Below are 24990 nucleotides of genomic sequence, written 5' to 3'. Positions count from 1 at the left end.
AGGCTCACAACTGCCTTCATAGCAAGGATGAGGCCACCAGGAGGTTTTGCTCTTTTGAGTTATTCTTCCAGGAGAAATAATGGGACTTCTCTGAGCCATCCACACTCTCTCACCAAGTCCCTGGAATCATCATGTTTCTATGAGATGAGGTGCCAAGGTCAGGGCACAGTGTGTTTATACTAATCTATGGAAGAAATAAGTCCAAGACTCATTTGGTTATTCTGTACTTTGGAGTATTTATACTTTAAATATAATGATATTTTAAAAAGGCAAACCAGGCACATTTTCTTGAAAGAAACATTTATTTAGTCTCTTCCATTTCAAACAAATGTAGAACAAGGTTTTGTTTTTTGCATTTTAAGCCTTCAGAAAACATATACTATATGTTGCACATACAGCAAAATTCTTTTGCAGTAGAGTCCATTCCTGACTCATGTAAATATTATAGTCATCAGGCAGATGAAGATTTGATTTCAAGATAACTGCTTAGAGACCTGCTTGAAAAATGACATGATTAAAACAGCTCATATTGTTTCTGACAACATAAATGCTTAAGACAACTCATAATCTTAATTTTAAAACAAAACACTTTCCCAAATCAACTATCTCAAAATAAAAATATCAGTTTATACTTTTCTCAAAAAACCCCAACAATTTAAAATAAGTTCCAAATATATACATATTCATAACTTAAGTGCTCTTTTGCTCTACACTTTAGACCCATGCAAGAGTTATAAGAGGAAAGATGTAGAATTCTTAAAGAGGTTTTTCTGAGAAAGCAGTAAAACTCTTCACTCTGGCAAAGAACAAGGGGGTATACATCTTGTCAATTTCAAAAGCTGTAACTGCAGTCTCACCAGTTGATCTAGAAAGAGAATGTCAAAATATTAATTTATAATTTATTTAAATTTTCTTAAAATGCTTTTAAATTTCTTAGGGCACAAAGGAATTAGTCATTCAGAATTTGTATGATCAACAGTGTAACATAAGGTAAGAGGAAGGAAAGTGCCAGGTCCAGGCTCTTTTCTTTTAGAAATAGATAAGGAAAGAAGAACAAAAGTTAAGTGACTGACCAGCACCACAACAGAAGAAGCCAAGATGACACAAAAGCCTTATTTCTGGGACAGGGTTCTTTTCTCCCTGTAGGACTAATTGCTTTTCACGTTAGTGGAAACCAAATAAGAGCTGCTTGCCATCTGCTTTGTACATTTGCTGAGTTTGGTTCTTCTCCACTGCTTGAGTCCCTGTAGCAGGATATAGTATACGACAGTAGTATGCCTTTTGGATTATCTACTGCTTTGAACTATGTATGTCCCCATTCAAGGCCAGGGTTGGAGAGGAATAAAAATGGTCTCTCATGTCTATAGGAACTTCCCAATGGGTAGAGAAAATGTTGTTTATATACCTGAAAATGACATGAATTTTAAATAATCTTCATAAGCCCCTAAACTATGCTGGTAGAACTGTGAAAAAAAAAAGGATAGCTCAGACCTTCTCTCTCAAAATGTAGAATTTAATAAGAAAGGTTATATCTTTTTGGAATTTAAAAGCCTGCATTCTCTCAAATTTAACTATAAGAATTTGATTTTCTTTGCAAGCACTTTCTCTTCTCTAACTTAAAAAGAAAAATTGACTTTTATGCCACACAATTAATAATAATAGCACTTACATGATAAGACTATTTTTTCACTAAATATTTCATACAAGTAGATCCTATCTCTCTTAATAAGCCCCTTGAGGAGGCAGAGACTATCTTATGTCTCCTATCTCTTGTTAGCTAGTATGTAGCACAGTAATGGGTACATACTTCAAAAGATCCGTAGTTTCATTCGTGTGGGGTACTCCTTCCCTGGTTGAAGATCACCACCCCTCGCATGCCTTAGTAGATGGTCTTCATGAAATGCTGTGGCCAAAAAAAATAATAAATTATCACCTGGTGGCCAACCTTCTGGTGATGAGTTTTTCTGAACTTAGCTTGGTTGATTCTCAGATGGCAGACATAGTCTGTCAATAGTCTGGTACTCAAAGCCCTTCCAGCTTAGGAGGGGGTAACAAAGCTTGGGCTTCATTAGCATAATATTTGAGAACCCAGGATCAGTTCCAGACTATGAGGACACAATGGAGCAGGATTTGAGGAGAGAGGACAATGTAGGTACTTAATAAATATTTGCCAGATGACTACTAATGAAAGGGAACTGGGGCATGCATAGTTCAGAAAAGTGGATAACCCAAAAATCATTTATATCTGGTTTGAGAATGCCCTATTTGATGTTCTGAGAAGAGCAATGTTCCTAATTGAGTTTTGTTTCATATAACAGTAAAATTCATTTCTATTCCCTAAACAATAAACTAAATAGCAGTTGGGAGAAAAGGATCCAAAATTTAAAAGATGCAAAGGAGAAAAGGAGAAATAGCCCAGCATTAAAAATTTTTTTCTTGTGTAATTTAAACACACAGAAAATCAGTGTCATTCTATCCAGCAAGGGATCTCTGTTATGTACCATAAAGAATCCAAAACCAATAGCCTAGGGAAGAGATACCCTTATTATTTACTTTTCTTTACTACACTCAAGATATTTGCTTACTTGTAAGTTATGTGGCAGGAATGATGTATCCAGACAAGCTTGTTGAATCTCTGATGGCCACTGGAACAAAGCTGTAGACCAACATGAAAACTTTGATCTGTTTCTTGCACAGGGACTCGACGAAAATACCTATATTTGTAGTCAATTGGTTTCTATAAAAGAAAAATTAAACAAGAACTAAGAACCTCTTATAGAAATAATCATTGGAGTAGAAATGTTTTAAGTCAAAATGACAAGGATACCATTACTACTATCCTATATTTTTATGGTTTTGCCTTCCATAGCACTTTCTTAATTAACATTTCATTTAATCATCACAAAATATTTGAGAAATACACAGGTTGGATAGAAGTCACTGTTTTTTCATTAAAAAAAAAACAAACAAACTGAGGTCAGGGAAGGGAAATGACATTTGTGGAGCTAGCTGGACTACAATGAGAACTTGGGCCTCAGGCCCCTGATATGAAGTGGCCTTCTACTATATTCTGCAGCCTCTATTACTGAGGTTTTCTGAACTCAGTACAGTTCTGGATTTAGAAATACTTGGATCTCCCTACAAAATTTGTAAAGCAAAGGAATAAAAGCAATTTATCTTTTGCACTAATGAGGTACAGGAAAAATCATGGGTGTGGGTATGTACATGTATGTATACCCACACATATCTAGACATACATATCTTTTTTTCCCCATGGTATGAACAACTAAAAAAATCATACTGCATCGGTCTTAAAAAAAAAAAAAACCATTAAGATGTGAACACTAACATTTCTATTACTTCTTAGGGATAAAAAGATAATTTTATATCCCCTTACACAAGAATTTGCACTGTTGCTAAGAGGTCAGACCTCCCCAATCACAAACACTGAGTAATACTAACAGTAAGACTACAGTGAGCCCTGATTTCTGCCACTTTTGTGGCAACCTTCCCAAATGTCAGTTGCTCCCTGAAGGTGGGACAGGGAGGGCAGCAGCAGCAGATGGTCACAATATGACAAGTTTCCACAGATCAAACTCTGTCCTATGTATTATGCTGCATGATACAGGGCTAAATCACACATGCTCAATTGAACTTGGGTATCATAACCCTTTAAAGATTGTAAGCAGCTCATTTCTATCAGCTCACAAATGATTCCTAGAACAAAGAAGGGGACAGAGAAGTGCTTAGAAAGTGAGTACTCAGAGAGTTAGTATCAAGACCATTAAAAACACTAGAATGTCATGATGCCAGAAACCACATCTGCTTGAATTGTTTTCTTCCTTTCTAAGAGAGGAAAAATAAAAAGATCTTTTTCTAACTCATTTTCAGTGAGAAAGAAACTATTTTATAGCAGCATCCCTGATGAATCAACCAAGCAATCAATCAAAAAACATTTACTAAATACCTACTACATGCTTGGCATTGTAGGTGCTGGGAATAAAAAGAAAAAATTCAAGTTACTGCCTAAAATGAACATGCATTTTAAAAGGGGAAGAGACAGATAGACAAGCAGATAAACAGATTACACACAAAGGAATTATCAGAGGAAGTACAAACAAGTGGAGAGACATCAGGAAAGGCCTTACACAGACAGTAGGTGAGTTGAGCTTTGAAGGATCCCTGAGATCCTAAGAGCCAGAGCTGAGGAGGGAATACATTTCAGACATTAGGGCCAACTTGTATAAAGGTAAGGAGAAAAAATGGGGAACTTCAGGTATGAGGAACAATAAGGTGAGTTTGACTGCACTGAAGTATCAGGAGAGGGGAGTAATGGACCAATAATAAGGCTAGAAATGTAGGCTTGAGCTAGGGTGTGAAAGGCTTTAAGTGACAGGAGTCTGTACTTGACCCTAGGAGTCTTAGAGAAACCATTGGAGTTTACTGAGAAGGGGAGTAAAGGTCACTCCTGTATTTTAAAAATATCACTTTGACAAATGTGTGGGGGAAGGATTGGAGGGTAGGAAGAGCAATTATGTCTACTGCAATCAAGTGAAGAGGTTCTAAGATTGAAGACTGTGTGAGCTGAAAGAAAGGGACAGATGCAAGTGATGTGGAAGTAGAATCACTACAATTTGGCAACTGATTGCAAAAGTAGGATGAACAACAGTGAGAAGTCAAGAAAATCTAAGATTGTGTTACTGGAAGGCTGACATTACCCTCAACAGAAAAAGGGAAGATGAAAAAAGAGTGGGCTGAGGGTTAATACGAGTTGTTTTTGACATGTTGAATTTGAACCCACAGAGCATCCTTTTTGAAATGTCCAATAAACAATCAGTTGTTCAGAAATGGAGCTCAAAAGAGGGACAAGGGCTGAATACACAGATCTAAAAGACATCTGCATGGAGATAACTGAACACATGGGACCTAATGAAGATCATCAAGCAGAAGAGGAAATAGCAAGGAAGATAGCTTTGACACATCCCTAATTAGGGGCACAATATGAAAGGTGATACAACAAAGAAGACTGAGAAATGGCCAGACAGGTAGGAGGAGAACCAAGTTGAGGATTCTGAAAAGATTATCAGATTTATCGATTAAGAAATGTTTGGTACCTTTAGAAAGGGCAATTTCAAATGAGTGATGAGAATAGGAACAAAGGGGATGATAACTAGGTGAGAGAAGAGGAAGTAAAGCAAAGGACAGTCTCCCCTTCCCCTCCCCCACTATGACTGTGAAAGAGAGAAGAGAATTAGAGTGATAGTTTGCAAAATAATTTTTTTAATGTTTTTTTGAGATTGACTCTCTCTTTCCCCTAGGCCAGAAGTGTATTGACCACTCATAGGCACAGTTCCAATGTTGATAGATATGGAATCTTTAATCTGCTGTTTTTCCCATCTGGAACAGTTTCTCCGTTAGTGGCCTCTGCTTCCAAGGGCCCAGCACATTAGCACTGGACTAAGTGTAGACACTCAAATGGCTTTCGCTCTAAAACTACAAAACTCATAGTAAACCTTGAAAATTACTAGAGTTCAGAAAATATTCTAATTCTCCTCAGATACATATGAGGAATTCATATTTTAAAAAAAAAATATGGTTCCTGACATTAACTTCTTGTGACTTTTAAAGGGACAGCACTAATGAATACTGAATTAAAGAAAGAAAAAAATGATCAATTCTTCCTGTGACTGACAAATCAGCAACTATTTGTTATGCACTGACTCTATGCCAGGTACCAAACTGATAGGAAAATAACCCTTGCTTTCAAGAAGTTGTTCCATTAGGGGGAAGCATGCGTACATTTAACACAGAATACAAGCAAAGTCAGTACAAGGTAACTGGCATGGGGAGGATTGGGGGAGATTTTTAGGTCCAAGGCAATACTAGAAAGGGGGCTCTGCAGGGAGCTCAGAGTATCACTTTGGTGGCTGTGAATGGACTGGGAAAGGACGAGACCTGCACACTTACTTCTTCTTTTTTCTTAGTTATCACAGCAAATACTTTGGTTTGATTGTCAGTGTCCTGGGACAAGCGATAATGACCAAGTAAGATTGCATCAGTTCTAAAATAAGAGAAAAGTCCATTAGTTAGCTTTTAGATGTATGTAACCCATAAGAGAAGGGAGACCAAAGAATGACGGACTCTGTAACAAGTAATTCTTAACACACAAGTAACTCTTAACACATAGATTGGATGAAAGGACTCAACAAATAAAAACCTGCTATTCTTAGTTCGTAAACGAGGAACAATGGACTGTGGCTCCTCAGGGGTCGTCAGCACCATGACTTGGCCATCAGGGAAGAATCTCATATATCTGTTTGAGAAAAAGAGAAAAAGAGAACCCCAAAATATCAGTGACACAAGTGTACAAAGCATAAATTCTGGAAAAGCTAAACAAACTAATTCTCTACTTTAAGGTTTTTGAGTGTTAAGGAGGGAGGAGTGTCATGGTTGAGGTAGCAATGGTGTTTTTCATAAAAAGATGCATTATTCTATCTGAAGAACCCAAACATTTTAAAACATACTAATCTGTAGGTTACCCAGGAAGTGTTTATAAAACTTTTATTTCACATTCTAAATACTATTTGATTGAATAGGTTGAATAAGACAAAATAAGGATGGCTGACAGCCCTGGGAGCTGATGATAAAAAATTGAAGTTCTTTTTATGAAGAAACTTAAATTGTAAGCTTTACTCATTGAATAAATATTAATTGTAAAAAAGATATCATTATTTTTGAAAGGTAAATCATTAATCCATGTTAAGCAGCACTACTAGTCAACCTAAGAATAGGTATTTCCATACTAAAAAAGGTTCCCTGCTGACTCACATTTCAAGGATAGGACAATGATGAAGAAAGATATTTGAACAGGTAAACAAGTAAAATAGAGGGAAAAGAGATTCTGATATGTTGATTCTGGTATGTTTGTATCATGTAATGAACAAGTGAACAAGGAGAACTGTAAACGTTCAAAATATCTCTTTTGATATAACTAGAGAAACTGAAACACTATTTTTACAGTGTTTAGAGTGTAGTCCATGTATATACTAATAATAAAGGCATCACGGACATTCTGAGTATGAATGCCACTGTGTCTGAGCAAATAATAAAAGAGAAAAAAAGATCCACACCAATTTACATTGGACAAGTACAATTTTCCTATTTGAATCGTACTTGGATAAATATAATTTTTCACTCACTCAGTTTACTACAGTTGTACCTGTAATATTCCACTTGGTGCCAAGCCCGATAGAAACCATCAAGTGATTGTTCACCTTGACGTATATATGTTGTTTTGCTGATATAAACGCCTATGGAAAGGAAATAGATTCTTAAAAGCAAGGTCACAAAAATTAAAAATACTTTTAAAACCACAATTGTGTGTAAGATGAGAAATCTGCATGTCCCTCTAGCCCCATTTTTGTCCTCTAAACATTTTCTTCTAAATATGCTCTGATTGTTACAATTTCATTTCAGCAATTAAAAAAATACATGGTATTTAATAAAGATTCATGCTATTTTTCCATACTTCCTGACTTCTAAAAACTTAACTTACCATCAAACCGAACACGGGGCCGTTCTAAAAACATCTCTCTCCAGGAGGTGTAAGGAACAAGTTTAATACAACTTCTGCCCCAAACTTTCAAGCAGGCTAAACGCCAGATTTCAGGGTCCCTAGGTAATTAGAGCACATGTCCAACTTCATTATACTGAATGGAATAAGTCCCACTACTTGGGAGACATAGAGAAATATATCAGTTATAGTAGTGCAAAGGGATTAAATAAGTCTTTACCTAACTTTAAATTTACTGCCTTTTTACTGAAATGACAACTCACAGCCACAGGGATCAATAACTAGCAAAAAAATAATTTTTTGAAACTCTTTTTAGAGTGTTACTTTGCTATTATTTTTCTCTTAATAACTATGCTTTAACTGTTTTTACATGGGATGCTTTTACATAATACATAAAAATCTATGTTTTTATGCTTTTACCTGAGATAATACATAAAAACCTCTGTTTTAATGAAAAATTCTACTTTCCAATTCCATCCCTACAATACTGTTCTCTCATTATGAGAAAAAAAATTTAAAAGAATACAAAAGGGCTAAGTTCTTTAAAGATGAAGTGGTCACATAGTAAGTGCCTAATATTGGTCAAGTCATGCCAAAGAAATCCACTGAAATAAAATTATTTAAAATTCAATGGTAAAGTAAAGAAACATACAAATTTTAAAATAGATTAAAAAAACTTTAGATTTTAGAGCTAAAAACAACTTATATACAGGTACTACAGATGAACTTTAACATTTACTCTTAGAAATTTTTTTCAATCTTTGATGACAAAACACCCAAATTTTTGCTTGACATGAGGAGACAGCAAAATTTTTAAACCACAAAAGTTAAACAAATCCCACCCCTCCACACATACTTAGTGGTCTGTTCTTATCTAAATAGAAATCATTCCTGCTTTGAGGTTTATTGAATTAATAAATAGGTAGAGATAGAGAAAGAAACGAAGTTTCTTTACAAAATGCACAAAGTGATGAAAAATAATGGCAACAAGAAAGATTTCTCAAAAAACATTTCTTTCCCAAATTATATTTTGGTTGGCAAACTACCCGCTGAAAGTAGTGGATTATTCTACATGAAAACAAATGAAGTTACCTTTATCTTAGTGAATAATTAGGTTATAAATATACCATAAAAAACTATATGATAGCTTTACTCAGAACACTGTTACATGGAGTTTATAGGATTTAGAAGTAGAAAAGGCTTCTGACATTTTTTGGTCCAATCCCATTTTATAGATGAGGAAAATGAAGCCTAGACTTGCTCAAAGTTATTGAGATTTGCATAGATTCAGTATTCAAATTCAGGTTTTCCCATGCCAAATCCAGTGTTCTTTCAACTCAACCATACTGAGGATTTTGAGTAGTATACTTTTTTGAACTGCAAAATTAATGATGGCTGTAGCATTCCATCAACTATATGTCATTTGACTCTTTTGTTTCAAAAAGTTAATACCTGGCACAAATATAGAATCCTCTGCACACCAGAGACAACTGTTCTAAGGACCGGAGATCCAAATCACTAGAAACCACCCATCGGAAAATATACATTAGGACTTCCATTGGCAAAACTAGAAAAAGAAAAATAATCATTAGAATTATCATCATGTTTAAAGAAATCAAAACTATTAAAAAGCACATGAAAAAGTGCTCTAAATCTCTTATAATCAGAGAGATGCAAATCAAAACAACTCTGAGTTATCACTTCACACCTAGCAGATGGGCTAACATGACAGCAAAGGAAAGTAATGAATGCTGGAGGGGATGTGGCAAAGTGGGGACACTAATTCATTGCTGGTGGAGTTGTCAATTGATCCAGCCATTCTGGAGGGCAATTTGGAACTATGCCCAAAGGGCAATAAAAGACTGTCTGCCCTTTGATCCAGCTATAGCACTGCTGGGTTTGTACCCCAAAGAGATAATAAGGAAAAAGACTTGTACAAGAATATTCAGAGCTGCGCTCTTTGTGGTGGCCAAAAATTAGAAAACGAGGGGATGCCCATCAATTGGGGAATGGCTGAACAAATTGTGGTATATGTTGGTGATGGAATACTATTGTGCTCAAAGGAATAATAAAGTGGAGGAATTCCACGGGAAATGGAACAGCCTCCAGGAAGTGATGCAGAGTGAGAGGAGCAGAACCAGGAGAACATTGTACACAGATACCGATACACTGTGGTACAATTGAATATAATGGACTTCTCCATTAGTGGCAATGCAGCGATCCAGAACAACCTGGAGGAATCTATGAGAAAAAACACTATCCACATTCAGAGGAAAAACTGTGGGAGTAGAAACACAGAAGAAAAACAACTGCTTCAATACATGGGTCAAAGGGATATGGCTGGGGATGTAGACTCTAAATGAACATCCTAATGCAAACACTAACAACATGGAAATGGGTTTTGATCAAGGACACATGTAATACCCAATGAAATTGCATGTCAGTTGTGGGAAGGGTGAGGTGAGGGGAGGGAGGGAAATAATATAATTTTTGTAACCAAGGAATAATGTTCTAAATTGACTAAATAAATTAATTTAAAATTTAAAAAAAATCATCATCATGTTAAAAGTTTTTTCCTATATACCATTTTGACTACTTGACTCCTTTTTTTCATATAAGACCAATGATATCAGTGATTTCTATTTATAAAGCAAATTGGTTATATCGGACTTTACTTAATTAACATTTCTCAGCAAGCTGCTTCTAGCTACCACCATCTACTTCAAGGAAGAAGTAACTTTTCCCTTAAAGTTAGAACAAAAATAAGGTCACAATAAAAGAAGCAGATACCTTCATATTTTACCAAAAGGCCTTTCCTCTTCTAAACATCTTATAATCCCTGATAGCATGACAGATATAGGGAGTTTCCTAAATAGAAGAATAAGAACTACAGACCCTCTTTCATGTCTAACCTATATTGCTTTTGTTAGCAACAAAAACAATCGTTCTATTAAATCTTTTGTACTTGACTGAAAATTTCCAATTGCCTTTTGGGCTAGTAAACTACCAAAGCAAATATTTAACATACTTGCTTCAAAGAAAGTCTTTTTAATAATTTAAAAAATTAAAGTATTTTTTTTTATCATTCACACTATTCCCAAATTCCTATGCATTCCTGTTAATTTGATGGGTCCTTGAATTTTTCCTAAGTCTCCTAGCACCATTACAATATATAGTCCTGACTCAAATACCTAATTTTACCTTCTCCCTCAAAAAGCAGAAAAGAACCAACACAAACATTTTGTCAGAATTTTAAAATTTTAATTTTCAAAAAATATATTAAGGAATTAAATTTCTTCTTATACTGTGGGTCAAAACCACTTCTATATAGCTAACAAAATATCTGAAGATCTGATAAGCTTAATGCAATTATAATGCATCTTAAGTAAAAAATATTTCTTATCAAGTTATAGCAATCCAAGATTCCATACCTGAAATGTGAGTCTGAGTGGTGTCAAGCTCAGGCTGACAAAGTTTGAGCAAAGATTCCTGAAAAGTGAGTTGCTGCTGGAAGTAGGATAATAAATCAGCCATTTTGCTATCATCATCATTATCTTCAATGCTGGGGATAGGAGGGAAAGGAAAGGAGAGAAACAAACAAATGAAGTAAACACTTTGAATTTCAATTGAAATGAAAATTGCCCTTTCTGAGCTCTCCCAAGATTAAAAAGGTAACAAAGGGATAGTTTTCTCCTTTATAAAAGAAAAAGCTTTGTAGTTCCATACTTAGCCTCTAGAAAAGTTTAATAATATCCATTCTGATTCTGAGGGGTTTGAAGTACTTTGCAAATAGGAATTCAGGATTTAATGAGGAGTTAAGTTTTATTTTTATGCAATACATAGACTTCATGAGCTGCAAGCACAAAAGGTAACTTTGAAGACCAAAAGTTCTAAAATCATGTGGTATTATGTGCATGATGTGGTTCATATATCAAGTACTCCTCAAAAGGAAATATAAAATCTAATAGAGCAAATCGAATACACAGATAGCAGCTCACCTTCTAAAAGTTTCCTAACAAATATGCCCTAATATAGTCCACCTTCATTAGAGGAAGAGTCAACTGGAAAATTTAAGCGGGGCCTCTAAGTCATCTACTAGTACAAATAACCTTGTGGTTCAGAGTTCTGTGAAAGAGAGATTAATTTTCAATACTCTATCCTTCTTTCCCTTATGTAGTAATGTTGATTTAAAAAAAAGACTTAACCAAAGGTGCAGGAGAAATTAAGAATCAGAGAACCAAGAAGAGCTATTAATACTTGAAGGTAAGTTAAGTTTAGGAATTCATTTCCTTAACTACAAAATTAAAATAACAAAAACTGCACTACCAATCTTAAAGGACTGTTGTAATGAAAACACCTTATGAACTTTAAGTGCTAGATAAATATGAAATATAATCATTAAGCAAATTTGTGCTATTTTCTGAAAAATTTTATAAGAAAAAACAAAAACCTTGCTAACTCATTAAGAAAAGAGATAGATTTTTAAATACTTTTTATAGCATTGAGGGTTTATTTTAAAGGGGAAATGGAGGAAAAGAGTATTTCTCTACTATACTTAACATATTACTTTTCAACAAGTAATCTGATGCAAATATCCCTACATAAGACTTTAAAAAAAGCTACTGTAGGAGAGCTAGCCCCACTCACATCTCAGATAGGTTGTGAGTGTATTTGACATCAGAGGTGTCAAATTCACTGGGGAAACCAGACTAAAATATAATTGGAAAATGTTTACCAAAATAAATAAAAATATAATGTAAATTGTGGTCTTCTAAATCACCACGTGGCCCCCAGAGTTTCTATTTGAGCTTGATACCACTGCTATACACAATACTGTTAAGAGGGCAAGTTTGATTTGCTGATAAAACATTCTAAGCAAAATAAAACACATCAAATGATGTGAATTCCTTTTAATACAGTTCTTCTAAAACTTGATAGATTCTGGAAACTAAGCATTTATATGGGAAAGGGTTACTGAAGAGTATAAAGAGCTTGTGACATCTCAAAAGATCAGACTTGAGTGGTAGGATCTTTCCTTTTCTTCAGTTACAAACTGGGGGGAAAGGAAGTTGAAGATCACAAGATCATTGCTCTAGAACTGAAAGGGACCTCAAAATACATCTAATCTGATCCCTTCATTTTCCAGGTTTGTTTTAGTTTGCTTTACAGATTTACCAACACATCAAATGAAGGTACTTTTTAATTAAGTTCATTATTCCATGCTTGACTCAGTAGTAGTAATATAATGGCCGAATAGGAAAATATCTCATTGATAAATCTAGAGTTTGATATTTATTTCTCATTTTAAACCTGGTAGGTTTTTTTCCCCCACATGCAAGTTTCTTTCCTCTTATTCTAATTCCAATAAAAAGGGCCTTGTAAAATTTAAGTTTCAATTACAATCTCCAACCTCATAACATTTCAGTCTTATTGTTTATAAACTTTTTCAATCTGAAAGAAAATGTCCTTTAGCACATACAATCAACATAATAATGCTTTGAGATTTGATGACATCCTAAAGCAAGATTTTATTTAACTTTGAATCAATTTCTTTTAGAAACTAGACCTAAGACTCTTTGGGTTACAGTGGAATACTTACTAAGAATGAAAACAATTTTTGTTTGAAGACCTACTATGTGTGAAAGGAACTGTGTTAAATTTTGCAGAATTTTTATTTCAATGTTATACTCCCAAATTTCCATTCTTCAAGTATTTCTAAAATGTTATTGCTCTAAACATAATTTGGTTGAAACTACAAAACATCATTCCGTTATTATTTAAAAGGTTAATTGGGCAAAAAAAATGCTTAACTTTATCAGCTTTTATGCCACAGAATAAATCTAATTATATACTTACTAGCTGTTTCCAACACCATCACCATCTGGAGATCGGTTGTAAGTAATCTTGAACTCTATATCAGGTACAAGCTGCATAGCCCTACGATAAAACTTGATAGCTTAAGGAAGAAATAAAATCAAATTAATTAAACACATCTTGCCGTTTGTTACAAATTAATGGTGGTTTGATAAATTTTCTTTAAACACACAAAAAGTCACTTTTTTCTGAATGTAGCAATCCTGAATAACTTACTTTTTTTTACTGATAGCTCACAGTAATTAAGATTATATAACACTAACTGTGAATATATATGTTCTCTTCCTATTAAAACTAGTAAATTACATGAACTTATATTAAACTTATAGTACTTACTTAAAACAATATTTATTAAAATACTTATGGTATTTTGTTCCTGCTTACTAGACTACAAATCTTTGGGAGCAAGAGCCAGGTGTATTTTGTGCCCAGGCCCTACATGCACCCAGCACAATGAATATGTGCACAGGAGATACCCACCCCACTCCACCCCAATATTTGATCAATTGAAATCTATCTTTTCACTAACTTCCCCTGTGTATTTTCCCCCTCAACCTTTTTGGGAACTTTGAAACAGTCATTATTTCTATTTAGTCAATAAACATTTATTAAGTGCCTATTATGCTGGGCACTGGACCAAGTCTGTGGATAAAAAGAAAAACAAAAGACAGTCTCTGGCCCTGAGGAGTTCAAAATCTAATGAATGAGAAATGGTATAGACAACTATGTACAAACAAGCTATATAAAGAATAAAAAGAAAATAAAATAATCATGAGAGATAGCACTTAATGCCAGATCAGAATTGTCTAAGGAGAATGTCCTTTTTCTTACTATCACAAGCAAGGAGTTAAATTAATGGACCCATTTCTGATAATACTAGAAGCATGAAGGGCTTTTAAAAATTATTATTACTTTTTTCTCTGTTCCCAATTATTCCACGCCTTTTAAAAATTGATGTGAGGGTAAATCATACCCCTGAATTCCTCCCTATTTCTCACCCCTATATCCAAACCATTGCTAAAGCTTGTTGATTTCCCTTCTTATACATCTCTTGAATAAGCTCCCTTCTTTGCTTCTTTCTTCTCCTCTACTATGTGCTACCACCCTGGTCAGGTCTTCCTCACCTCACCCCTGGACTACTGAGTCAGGCTGCTCGTGGATCTGTCTGCTTCTAGGCTCTCTCCAATCCATCTTTCATTCAGTTGACAAAGTGATTTCCCTAAAGTACAAGTTTAACCATCTCACCCCTACTCAATAAACTCCAATGGCTACCTATCACCTCCAGGATCAAATACAAAATCCTTATCTGGCTGTCAAAGCCCTTCATAACTTATTCCCCTTGTCTCTTTCCAGTCTTCTTACACTCTAACCCAACCATATATTCTTAGGACCCAGAGATATTGTCCTCCTTGCTGTTCCTCAAATGAGCCACTCCGTTTCCAACTCCAAACATTTTCACCAATTGTCCCCTATACCTGGAATGTTCTTCCTACTCATCTAAACCTTTTCAAATGTCAAAAAACACTCCCAATCAGTGAGTGTGCTAGAGGCTCATTAAATTTTCAGCATGAGCATTTATTTATACTTCAGGAATCAAAATGTTACAAATTTGGGTTTGATTTACTGTACTGATTGTCTAGATTTAAGAAATGCTAATAAATACAGATTAAATTTAAAAGTAGGGGCTAGCTAGGTGGCTCCCTGGATTAAGAGCCAGATCTAGAGACTGGGCTGGGTGTGATTTCTGGTCAAATATGGCCTGACACTTCCTAGCTGTGTGACCCTGGGCAAGTCATTGCCTAGCCCTTACCATTCCTTCTGTCTTGGAACCAATAGACAGCATAATTCTAAGATAGAAGGGCAAGGTTTGAAAAAAAAAGTGTACATGCATGATATGCTACCTTATCCCACAGGCAGGTTGTTAAACTTTTGAATTTGTTCAACATTAGAACTTAACACTCCTTTTGAACGAAGAAAACTATCTAGCAAAAAAATCGCTGTGGAATCCCTATATTGCACTATATAAAAATTGCTTGAGTTCAATAGAAGTGTAGTAGAATACTCAAGGAATGAAGTCATCAGCAGATTGGAAGCTTGGTGACTTAATAATTAATAAATTAATAACAATAGCAATGATAACTGGTATTTTTATAGCATTGAGGTTTGTAAAGTGTTCAACATAAACTATCTCATTTGATACTCACAAAATCCCTGCTCCCAGGCCATGTCTTTTCAGAAATACATGAGTTTGGTAAAATGCATATATTTTTGGACTTTTTCAAAGTATAAATTAGTTTTACTGACTTCCCCCTCTTTTTTCTTTTTTTTTCCACTGTAAAAAATATTATTTGTAATATGGAATGACTCTTTTGAAGGGAAAGGAGAAGGAACATTAGGAAAAATTCTGGTGATAGAAAAACAAGAGATTGTTAAAATTTATTTTTAAAAAACAAAATGTATTGATTGTTTTTCTTCCACAACTAGGACAATGAAAAAAATCTACCAATAAATGCAACATTCTGCCCTTTTAATCTCCCACCTCTCTGTCATAAGGAGAAAAATCAAAGAATTGCTGGAAGAAACCCTGGAGAGGCCATCGAATCCAACCCTTTATTTTATATATGAGGAAACTGAGACTGAGAGAGGTTACAATGACATTTACCTAGGGTCACACAACTACTAAAGATCACAGATTTAGAACTGGAAGAGAATTTAGATGCCATCAAGTTCATCTACATCATTTTAAGTTGAAGAAACTGAGGCTCAAATATGTTAAGTGAACTGCACAGGACCCCTTTGGATACCAAGTTTCTGAGACAGGGTTCAAACCCAAGTCTAATAAAGTCCATCTATTACCAATCATCTGTTTCTCACTGTCCCTTCTCTAGGTCCAAGACTGGTTATTATAGTTACTCAGAATGTCTTCCTTTTAATGTTCTTTTGATTTCAATTATTGTAGTCATTTTATATATTGTTCTTTATGATTCTATTAATTTCTTTCTACACTGGTTCATGCAAATCCTTCCAAATTTTCTGAATTCCTAAAATTCATCAATTCTTACAGCCTAACAATGTTCCAATACATTTATGAACTAGTGTGTTCTGCCACTCTGTAAGCACAGCCTCTTTGTTCACAGTTCTCTGAAAGCATATGACCAGTTTTCAAAAGAATTGTAAACTATGAATGGTTATATATAAATACAATCTGGGTTATCAAAAGTGAGAGTAATACAAATTAAAATAACTCTCAGGTTGCATATTTCACATCAGCATTTTTGATAGCAAAGAATTAAATAATATGAGTATTCAACAGATGAAAAAACGATAGCATGAGAAAGGAATGGAATTCAGAGAAACACAGAAAGAAATCTTCCCGTGCAGAGTGAAAATAAAGAAAACTAAAAGAACACAATATTAATGATTGCAACAGAGTAAATGCAAAAGTCATAAAAAGAAAGATGAGCTCTGAATAAATAGGAAATGACTGATGGTCCTAGGGAACAGATTCTGACACATAGGAGGAGGATGATGACTACGGCAGATTGTTATCTCTTGCCAGATGAGGTCATTATATCGGGAATTTTGCTTGCAACTGTGGTGTCATCCTTCAATCCTCACTTGTACATCCCATCCATCTGTGGCCAAGACTTATCACTTCTATGTTCACAATAACATTCTCATGTTTCCTTTCCACTCATACAACCACCACCCTGGGGCAAGCTCTCTTTACCATAAGTTGGTCTACTGCAAGGGCCTCCTGGTTGGACTTTCTAACTCAAATCTCTTCCCACTCTAGTTCTTCCTCTCAGCTACCTAAGCAATCTTCCTAAAGCTTAGTCCTGACCATGTCAATCCCTTTCTACTTCACTCTATAAACTCCAGTGGCTCCCTTAAATTACCTCCAGGATCAAATAGAAAAACCTAAATTTGGCTTTTAAAGCTTTTCATAACCTGATCCCTTCCTACCTTTCCAAACTTTTTACACTTTATTCCCCTCTATGAATATCAACACTCCTAACTGTATCTTTTTACCAACAGATCCCAATGCCTGGAATGTTAGTTACCTCCTCACCTTTGCCTCTTGGTTTTCCTGGCTTCCTTTTAGACTGTCAAATCCCATCTTATCCAAGTAGCCCTTTCAGGTCTCCACTACTGGTAGTGCCTTTGTTCTGACCTCTGGTTTTACTGTATCTATCTTGTAAATACATAGTTTTTACCTGTTATCTCTTCCATTAGAATCTGAGTTCCTTGAAGGAATGGATTATGTTGTGCCTTTTTTTTTATCTTTAACTCTTAGCACAATACCTGGCACAAAGACCTTAATATAACTGTCTAATAGTGATAACTCAAAGGTACAAATGGCTTAAGACACATTTTCATATAATTCCAACTTATTTTCCAGAACAGGCAAATGAATTCACAATTTCACCAACAATATACTAATGTCTTTTTACAGTCCCTCTAATCCCAACTGCTTAATTTTTTTTTCAAAAGACTGCCATATTATAGCTGTGAGTGAAACCCCAGTTTTTAAAACTTGTCTACTGTGCTCAGGGATTTAGAGACAGCTTTTTATCTAGCCATTCATAGATTTCACTTCTTTTGAAAATGTATCTTGGACACACCTATTAAGGAATGATCCTGGGTCTTATATAACCATTATAATTCCTTAGACATTGTGGCTATGTTTTAAAGTCATTACCTTGGAATTCTTAATTAATATTTTATTGCAAAAATGAACTATGGGTTTGATTCTTTAAAAATGAAGGAATGCACACTGAATCACTATCATGCACAATAAGCACAACTCTTTTTCACATTCAGTGTATCATTGGCATATCATCACCCCACTATCATTTAGGATCTAAATTCAATCAATATTTATTGACCAATTTCTTTTTCAAATGAAGTGCATGATTGGTATGGAGAGCTCCCAATTCTAAACTTCCTTTACTGAAGCAAATACCTTTTCTGCAACTTGTAGTCTCAGAACTGCCTGGGGTCCTGCAAAAGGACTTGCCCAGTCACATGGTCAGAAAATGTTAGAGATGAAACTTGAACCATGGGTCATCTTGACTTAAGAAGTCAAAACTATCTCAAACACCCTGATGCCTTTTGCACTATCAATGAGAATTATATTAAAATCCAACAAATATTTATGAAGCACCTACCAGGTGCAAAGCTAAAAATACAAAGCTAAAACATCAACAACAAAAAAAAGGCTTTGTGAGAGAGGTATTAGCATCTAAAGTGATCTTTGAAGGAAAATAAGGATGCTGAGAAGCAAAGATGATGAAAGGCATGGTGAAGAACCCTCAGAAAGACTTATAACAATGAAACAAAAGTTTTTGATGCTTTATATTTTACAAAGCACTTTCCTCATAACCTGAGATAAATAGTAGTGATTATTTGGCACTCATTAGATATGGAATTAAAGGATTTCAGTTTAAATTCTGTGAATTTTAGATTTTCTCCATTTTACTTAGTCTAGCACTCACACCACACTGGCATGTGCCAGCAAGTGACAAATCAGAAGCAACTGTCCCCTGAGCTGTCCTAAGCCAAGCTTGAGCCACCACTGGCACATGTGAGATGTGGGAAGTGATGTAGAGAACTGCCTTTGTATTTCGCATCACTTCCTGTGGGGGAGAGCCTGGGCGCCAGTTGACCCTGGAACTTGAGCCTGGAGGAGCCCCTCAGATGGCTTCCTTGAGATGGTCACGTGGTAAGTGATAAGACTGACTCCCCTTTCCCTTGGCTTTCTGGGGAGGCCCCTTTGGCCAAGGCCTTTGAACTCCTGCCTGGCTCAGCCCGAGCTGGAGCAGTTTAAATTCTTTTTTTTTTAATCTCTCTCATTCTTAATTTCTTCCTCCTATTGTAAATAAGTCACCATAAAATTCCATTCTGACTTGAGTGCTTCATTGAGATTTAGAAATTAAATCCCTGACAACCAACTAAATTTATATTCAGCCTCAACCCTAAATTTACCCTTAAAAATTCCACTTTATCTACTTCATATTTGTGTCACTTAACCTCTCAAGACATCCTAAAGTTGGGTCAATGAACTTATTTTCTTAGTGATTTTAATGACCATATTCTTTTGTAATTCTAGGAGTTTTATTTTATGCATTTCAATAGATTATTCTGAGAAAAGATCCATAGGCTTTACCAGACTGCATCAAAGGGATCTATGACACAAAAAAGGTTAAGAACCCCAGCACTAGATGCTCCCTAAGGTTCTTTACTACTTAAAGTCTATAAAAAAAATTTTAAGCCAAGATTCAAACATAGATCTACTACTCTTTTACACTATAAGACCTCTCACAAAAATATAGTATTTCCAGTCCCAAAGAAGCTTACTCATTTCAACATTTGCTGCCTGGTTTTTAAATCTATTTAAAATAAATGTACCCTTAAACAGTCATATTAAGAAGTAGAATTTTCTATTACCCAATAGATAAATGCTCAAAGGATATGAACAAAAATTATTTCCAGAAGAAATGCAACTATATAAATGGGTACTCTGAGTCTGAGAGAAATACAAATCAAAACAAGCCTAAAATTTCTCAAGTCCAGCAAACTGGAAAAGGTGTCAAAAGATAAGAATAGTCAATGTTGGAAGAGGTATGGAAAGATCAGCCCAGTAATATACTATTGCTGGAGCTGTGAATTGGTCCAACCATTCTGGAATGGATTAGGAATTATGCAAAGAAGGGTAAAATCAATATACCCCTTGACTCAGAAATTCTACTGTTAGGTATATGCCCTAAGGAAGTCAGAGACAAAACAACAACAAAATAAAACAATCATATACCAAAATACTTAAAAATATTTGTAGCAATTCTTTTTATGGTACCAAAGAATTAGAAACAAAGTTCATGCCTATCAAATGGAAAATTTAAAGAGTTACACAAATGCAGATTATTCTGCTGTGTGTAATTGGAAATCTTGTACCTTTGAACTACATTTCCCAGGAGCCCACTGACTTCCTGTCATTACATGTTGATATAGATAGGAGACAAATTGGGTGGTCTTCCGTGGCTAGCTCTCTACTTCCTGTTGGTAGCTTTGGAAGAGCAGGACTTTTGAGCAGGTAGATTTAGCTTGGGCACATGGTTTTGTTTTGTTAAATAATTACCTTTTTATTCCTTTACTTCTAGTGACTATTAATAAATCTTATAAAATATAATATTTGAAGTTGTTTATTAATTTTAATTTTTACAGCTGTGAGAAACAATGAATATGGAGAATATGGAGAATCAATTCAAAACAAAGCTAGAAAAACATACACAATGACTAAAACAATGTAAATGGAAAGTACAAAACCAAACTACATACGATATAATGATAATGATCAAATGTGTGGAACAACAGTGTGGAACACTCATTTACTGTTAGACTGGATTGTGCACTGGCTAGTTTTGATGAACTCTTTTCCTTCTATTCTTTGTTACAAGTAATAGTTTCCCGAGTATCAAAGAGAGCAAAGATGAAGAATTTGGAAAATTAAAGTGATGTTAAAACAAAATGTATTGAGGGAAGACTAAAGCAACTCCATTTTGTGTATCCCTTGCTGCCTGTAACTCTCTCTTTCTGCTGAACCAGGAAGTAAAATGGGAACTACCCCATCTTTTAGGCAAAGTTATGAAAAAATAGCTATCCCAAAGAAAAGACATTCCTATGACATGTCCCCAGTCCCATCCCTAAGGCCCCAGCAACAAGTCAGGTCCAATCAGGAGATACCCCATTCCCAATCTACCTTCTGCCCAACTGAGATCTTTATAAGCCTTGTCCTTTTGTTCCTTTGGGAAACCCACTTCTGTGGGCCTCCCTTGCTGACTCATTGAATCCTCATTGATTCCAAAACTTTCTGGTTCTGATACTAATTTGTTCTGGAAACTAACACTTTTATCCACAATATCAGTAAAAATACAGACAAAAAGTGGTTTTTTTTAATATAATAAGGAATAAAAGGGAGGCAAGCTCTAGACCCTAAATTTCACTAACTCCTTCCTTCAATGCAACTTAATTTATCTGTAGCTTATAGAGTCCTAGAGAGTTTCATAAGGCTCTGAGAGGTAAACTGCTTCATGCATAGTCACAAGATTTGAATCCAAGTATTCCTGACTCCAAATCCTGTTCCCTTTGTCTCTCATCCAATTTATTCTTATGGCAAATGTCATCCAACAACAAAAAGTTGTTACTGAGAAATGTTATATTTATGTATTTAGACAGCATTAGTCTGGATAGGAATTTTACCTTCATAAAGAGCTCCATTTTGTTCTTCTTCTACTGCTTTCAGGAAGAGTTCTCTAGCCTGTAAAAACATTTAAAGACTTAATGTCTAAAAAAATACTTGCAAAGCCAGGGATGTAAGTTTTATCAGAGTGGCACTGACAAATAATTAAGATAAATTTATGCAGATATATAAAAGTCTTTACAGAAATGGGAAAAAACTAAGATAATGACATGTCTGCTTTCTTTATAATACTAGTAACTGCTAATATTTTTAGCTACTAATGTTTTAAGGCATTTTACATTATCTGATTTGATCCTTACAACACTGTGACATAGGCACTATTATTATTATTATCCCCATGTAAGAGATGAGGAAAGAGGTAGACAGTGATTAAGTGCCATGACCAGGGTTATATAACTAGTAAATGTCTGAGGCTGATTTAAATTCAGGCCTTCCTAACTCCAGCCTTGTGCTCTATCTCCTACACTATACCTAGCTGCTTCATTTGAAAGAACTCAAACCAATTTCTAGCTGAAAGTTTTCAAAAATTTTCTTATAGGGATATAACAGAACAAAAGAGTAAGATAAATTACCCTAAACTTATTCTACTTTATCTTTTGACTTCCTCAGAAAAAAGAAAATGCAATAATTGTAGAAAACAAGTTAACATTTGGAAAATGAATTCTTTCCTTTCAAACAGATATTTTAATGTGCCTGAGTTCACTAGCTCATTGGACCTTAATACAAAGTATCCCAGATATCTTCATGAATTCCTTAAAACTTTAAGAATGCAGAGACTTCTGGAAAACCCTATACTGTGTCAAGAACAAGAAATAGTCTAGGGTCATTTTCATACCAAAAATAAGACTCAAAGATGAAGAGCAAATAAAAAGCAGTTCAGTCCACAGCCATAGGAAATCGAAGGAGCTCAACAAAGGATACAATATTGGTATCTTCCAATTTGGTCTGGGAAGGTCTGCTAATCTATAGATTTAGCTATAAAGTTTATCTGACATGGAAGAAATTACAAACTGAGAGTAGTGATAAACTTTAGTCAACAAGATCTTTCCAATTCACTTTGACTGAAGAAAGAGATTTACTCCAAGAGAGTCCAGGTTTGTCTAGATCAGTAATAGAGAGGGAGTGCTGGGCCCCACCCCCAAATCAAGTACTGTGCCTGCCCCTCCTCTCCAATCCCACTTCTTACCCCAGTCAGGACAGGGAAGAAGGGCTCCCATTGGTTGCTGGAAAGAGGGGAAGGATGAGGGGAGTGATGAATGCCCTCAGGCACATGGGAAGGGGAATAGTTCCACACCAAGTCCCTCTGGCTTTCTAAGTTGGGGGACTGTAGGCATGCCCACAGAGAGGACTCTGTGTGCCCTTTTGGCACATGTGCCATAGGCTCACCATCATAGGTATAAATGAACATCTCCCAAATTCAGAAAAAAACAAAAACATATTGATTCCCCATCACCAGTGTGAACTGTCAGGATCTTGAAACAAAGAAAACCCACAGCCCCTACCTTTTCTTCTTTTGCCTGCTCTTGCTTTCCTTTGGTATCTGTGGCCTTCACTAAAGGCCCTCTTGTTCCCTTGGATGATCGAGTTTCTAAACCACTGGAACTTACACCAGGAGCAAGTTCAAACATCCACTGAGCTCGGAACATCTGGAGTTGTGCCTAAGAAAAATTGTTTAAATTCATCATTAATATAACTTTAGGTTTTTTTAAAAGTGAGAACAACTTTGAAACTATAATTTAAACTATATATAATACCTGTCTATTTTTAACCCTAATACTACAAGACCTGCAAGCAATGATTAAGTCTGCCAATTTATTAAATGCATTTTACCAATAAAATATATAACAAATCCACTTTAGAATTTTTAGTTTCAAATAACTTGAAAGAAAACTATATAAATTAGTACACAGGTCAGGACTCAAAAGAAAAGAGTAGTTCTCTGAAGAAACTGTGCTACAAGTAAGACAAAATTGCAATTAGATTTATAAAAATCATTTATAGAAGATAGACTACTCAATGGAAACCTTCTGATACTCATATATATCATAGTCAACATCCCTCTGGCACCGAAGCACCAGTAAAATTCTTGATGATCAATATTTTTTCTAATTTGAAGTTTTTTTAGCATACACAAAGCTACACAAGTGACTTTTACTTCCACGGGGGTGGGAGTGGGGGTGGGGAGAAAATACAAACTATAGAGCAATTTTTTAAATTTGCAATTAAAAAAATTAGGGAAACCTCATTGCAAATATGAGTACCAGAATTTTGAACTCATAACCAGCCATCTTATAATATTTATGAACATCTCAAACAAGTCACCTGTAAAATCAAGTAACTGGAGGTGACCATCTCAAAGTCCCTTCCAACTACAAGATTCTAGAATTCTTTACTTCCCAAAACAATGAAACAACAATTAAATGTGCTATATAAAAAGGCACAGTAATAGAATTACAAAGTCCTTGATAGGCACTGTCATAATCATTTTAGTAACTTCTGAGTGCTTGCATGTGACAGTTGATATTCAAATTAATTTTGCTGAAAAGAGTCTGAATAAATAACATACCTGCAGGTTTGCATCTGCAGGACTTGCATTTTCATCATCTTCAGCTCTTTTGGTATCAGAGCGACAATCATCTTCTTCAGCTTCTGCCTGAGACAAAAACAGGCAATTCAAAGGACAATCTGACCTTAACATGTTTGTAAATTTGTAAAACTATAACAACCTATATTCATTTTCATATAGTCAACACATGATGATCTGTCCACCTCCTATAGCATTTAAAGGTCTTCAGCAACAGTTCTAATCTACTTTCACATAAACTTGGTAAAACCACTTTGCAAATCTTAAATTTCTACACAAATGTTAACTATTATTATTACTATCTTTCCAGAACTGCTCTATATTTCTCCTTTTCACATTCTTTGGACCAGTCAAAGTGACCTTCCTGCTATTCCACATATGCAATATTCTGAAACTAAAGTTGAGCTCAATCACTATTTTCTACTTTCTCCTGATCTTACCAGCTGCTGCCGTCTTCCCACCTGCCCTAATTACCTTATATTTAGTCTGCAAATACATACTTATATAAGTACCAAGCCAGCATGGTCTCCAAGGTAAGAACTGAGTTTCAGTACCTCTACCAGGTAACCTTGTTGTATGATCCTAAATGAAATCACAGATCCATACTCTATCCCTGTCCCTATAAATGTATATGCTGTTTAACCTCACAGAATGTAAAGTCCTTAAAGACTGTGACTAAGAGACTTTGTATCTTTGTAT

General features: G+C 35.1%; 1 protein-coding gene across 3 annotated transcripts in view; it reads right to left on the bottom strand.

Annotated features, from left to right (window-relative positions):
- Window positions 1-283: 283 nt before the first annotated feature.
- FBXO9 (F-box protein 9) overlaps window positions 284-24990 on the bottom strand; it is a 29944-nt gene continuing 5237 nt past the window's right edge. Inside the window, exons 2-14 of one of the 3 annotated variants that reach the window (XR_462580.2) lie at window positions 24274-24360; window positions 23210-23365; window positions 21707-21764; window positions 13430-13529; window positions 11005-11135; window positions 9026-9140; window positions 7556-7674; window positions 7220-7310; window positions 6218-6313; window positions 5968-6061; window positions 2586-2737; window positions 1808-1903; window positions 729-865 (exon numbers count right to left, since the gene is read on the bottom strand). Coding sequence is in view for 2 of the 3 variants with exons in the window: in XM_007484094.2 (XP_007484156.1) it covers window positions 757-865; window positions 2586-2737; window positions 5968-6061; window positions 6218-6313; window positions 7220-7310; window positions 7556-7674; window positions 9026-9140; window positions 11005-11135; window positions 13430-13529; window positions 21707-21764; window positions 23210-23365; window positions 24274-24360 (1308 nt within the window). In the remaining variant the exon portion in view is untranslated. Of the gene's footprint in view, window positions 1904-2585; window positions 2738-5967; window positions 6062-6217; window positions 6314-7219; window positions 7311-7555; window positions 7675-9025; window positions 9141-11004; window positions 11136-13429; window positions 13530-21706; window positions 21765-23209; window positions 23366-24273; window positions 24361-24990 lie in introns of all 3 variants that reach the window. The other 2 variants (XM_007484094.2, XM_056818402.1) reach the window with 2 other exon arrangements.

Source organism: Monodelphis domestica, chromosome 2 (assembly GCF_027887165.1).
Source record: "Monodelphis domestica isolate mMonDom1 chromosome 2, mMonDom1.pri, whole genome shotgun sequence".
Classification (NCBI taxonomy): domain Eukaryota; kingdom Metazoa; phylum Chordata; class Mammalia; order Didelphimorphia; family Didelphidae; genus Monodelphis; species Monodelphis domestica.
This window is presented reverse-complemented; position numbering and strand designations above follow the sequence as displayed.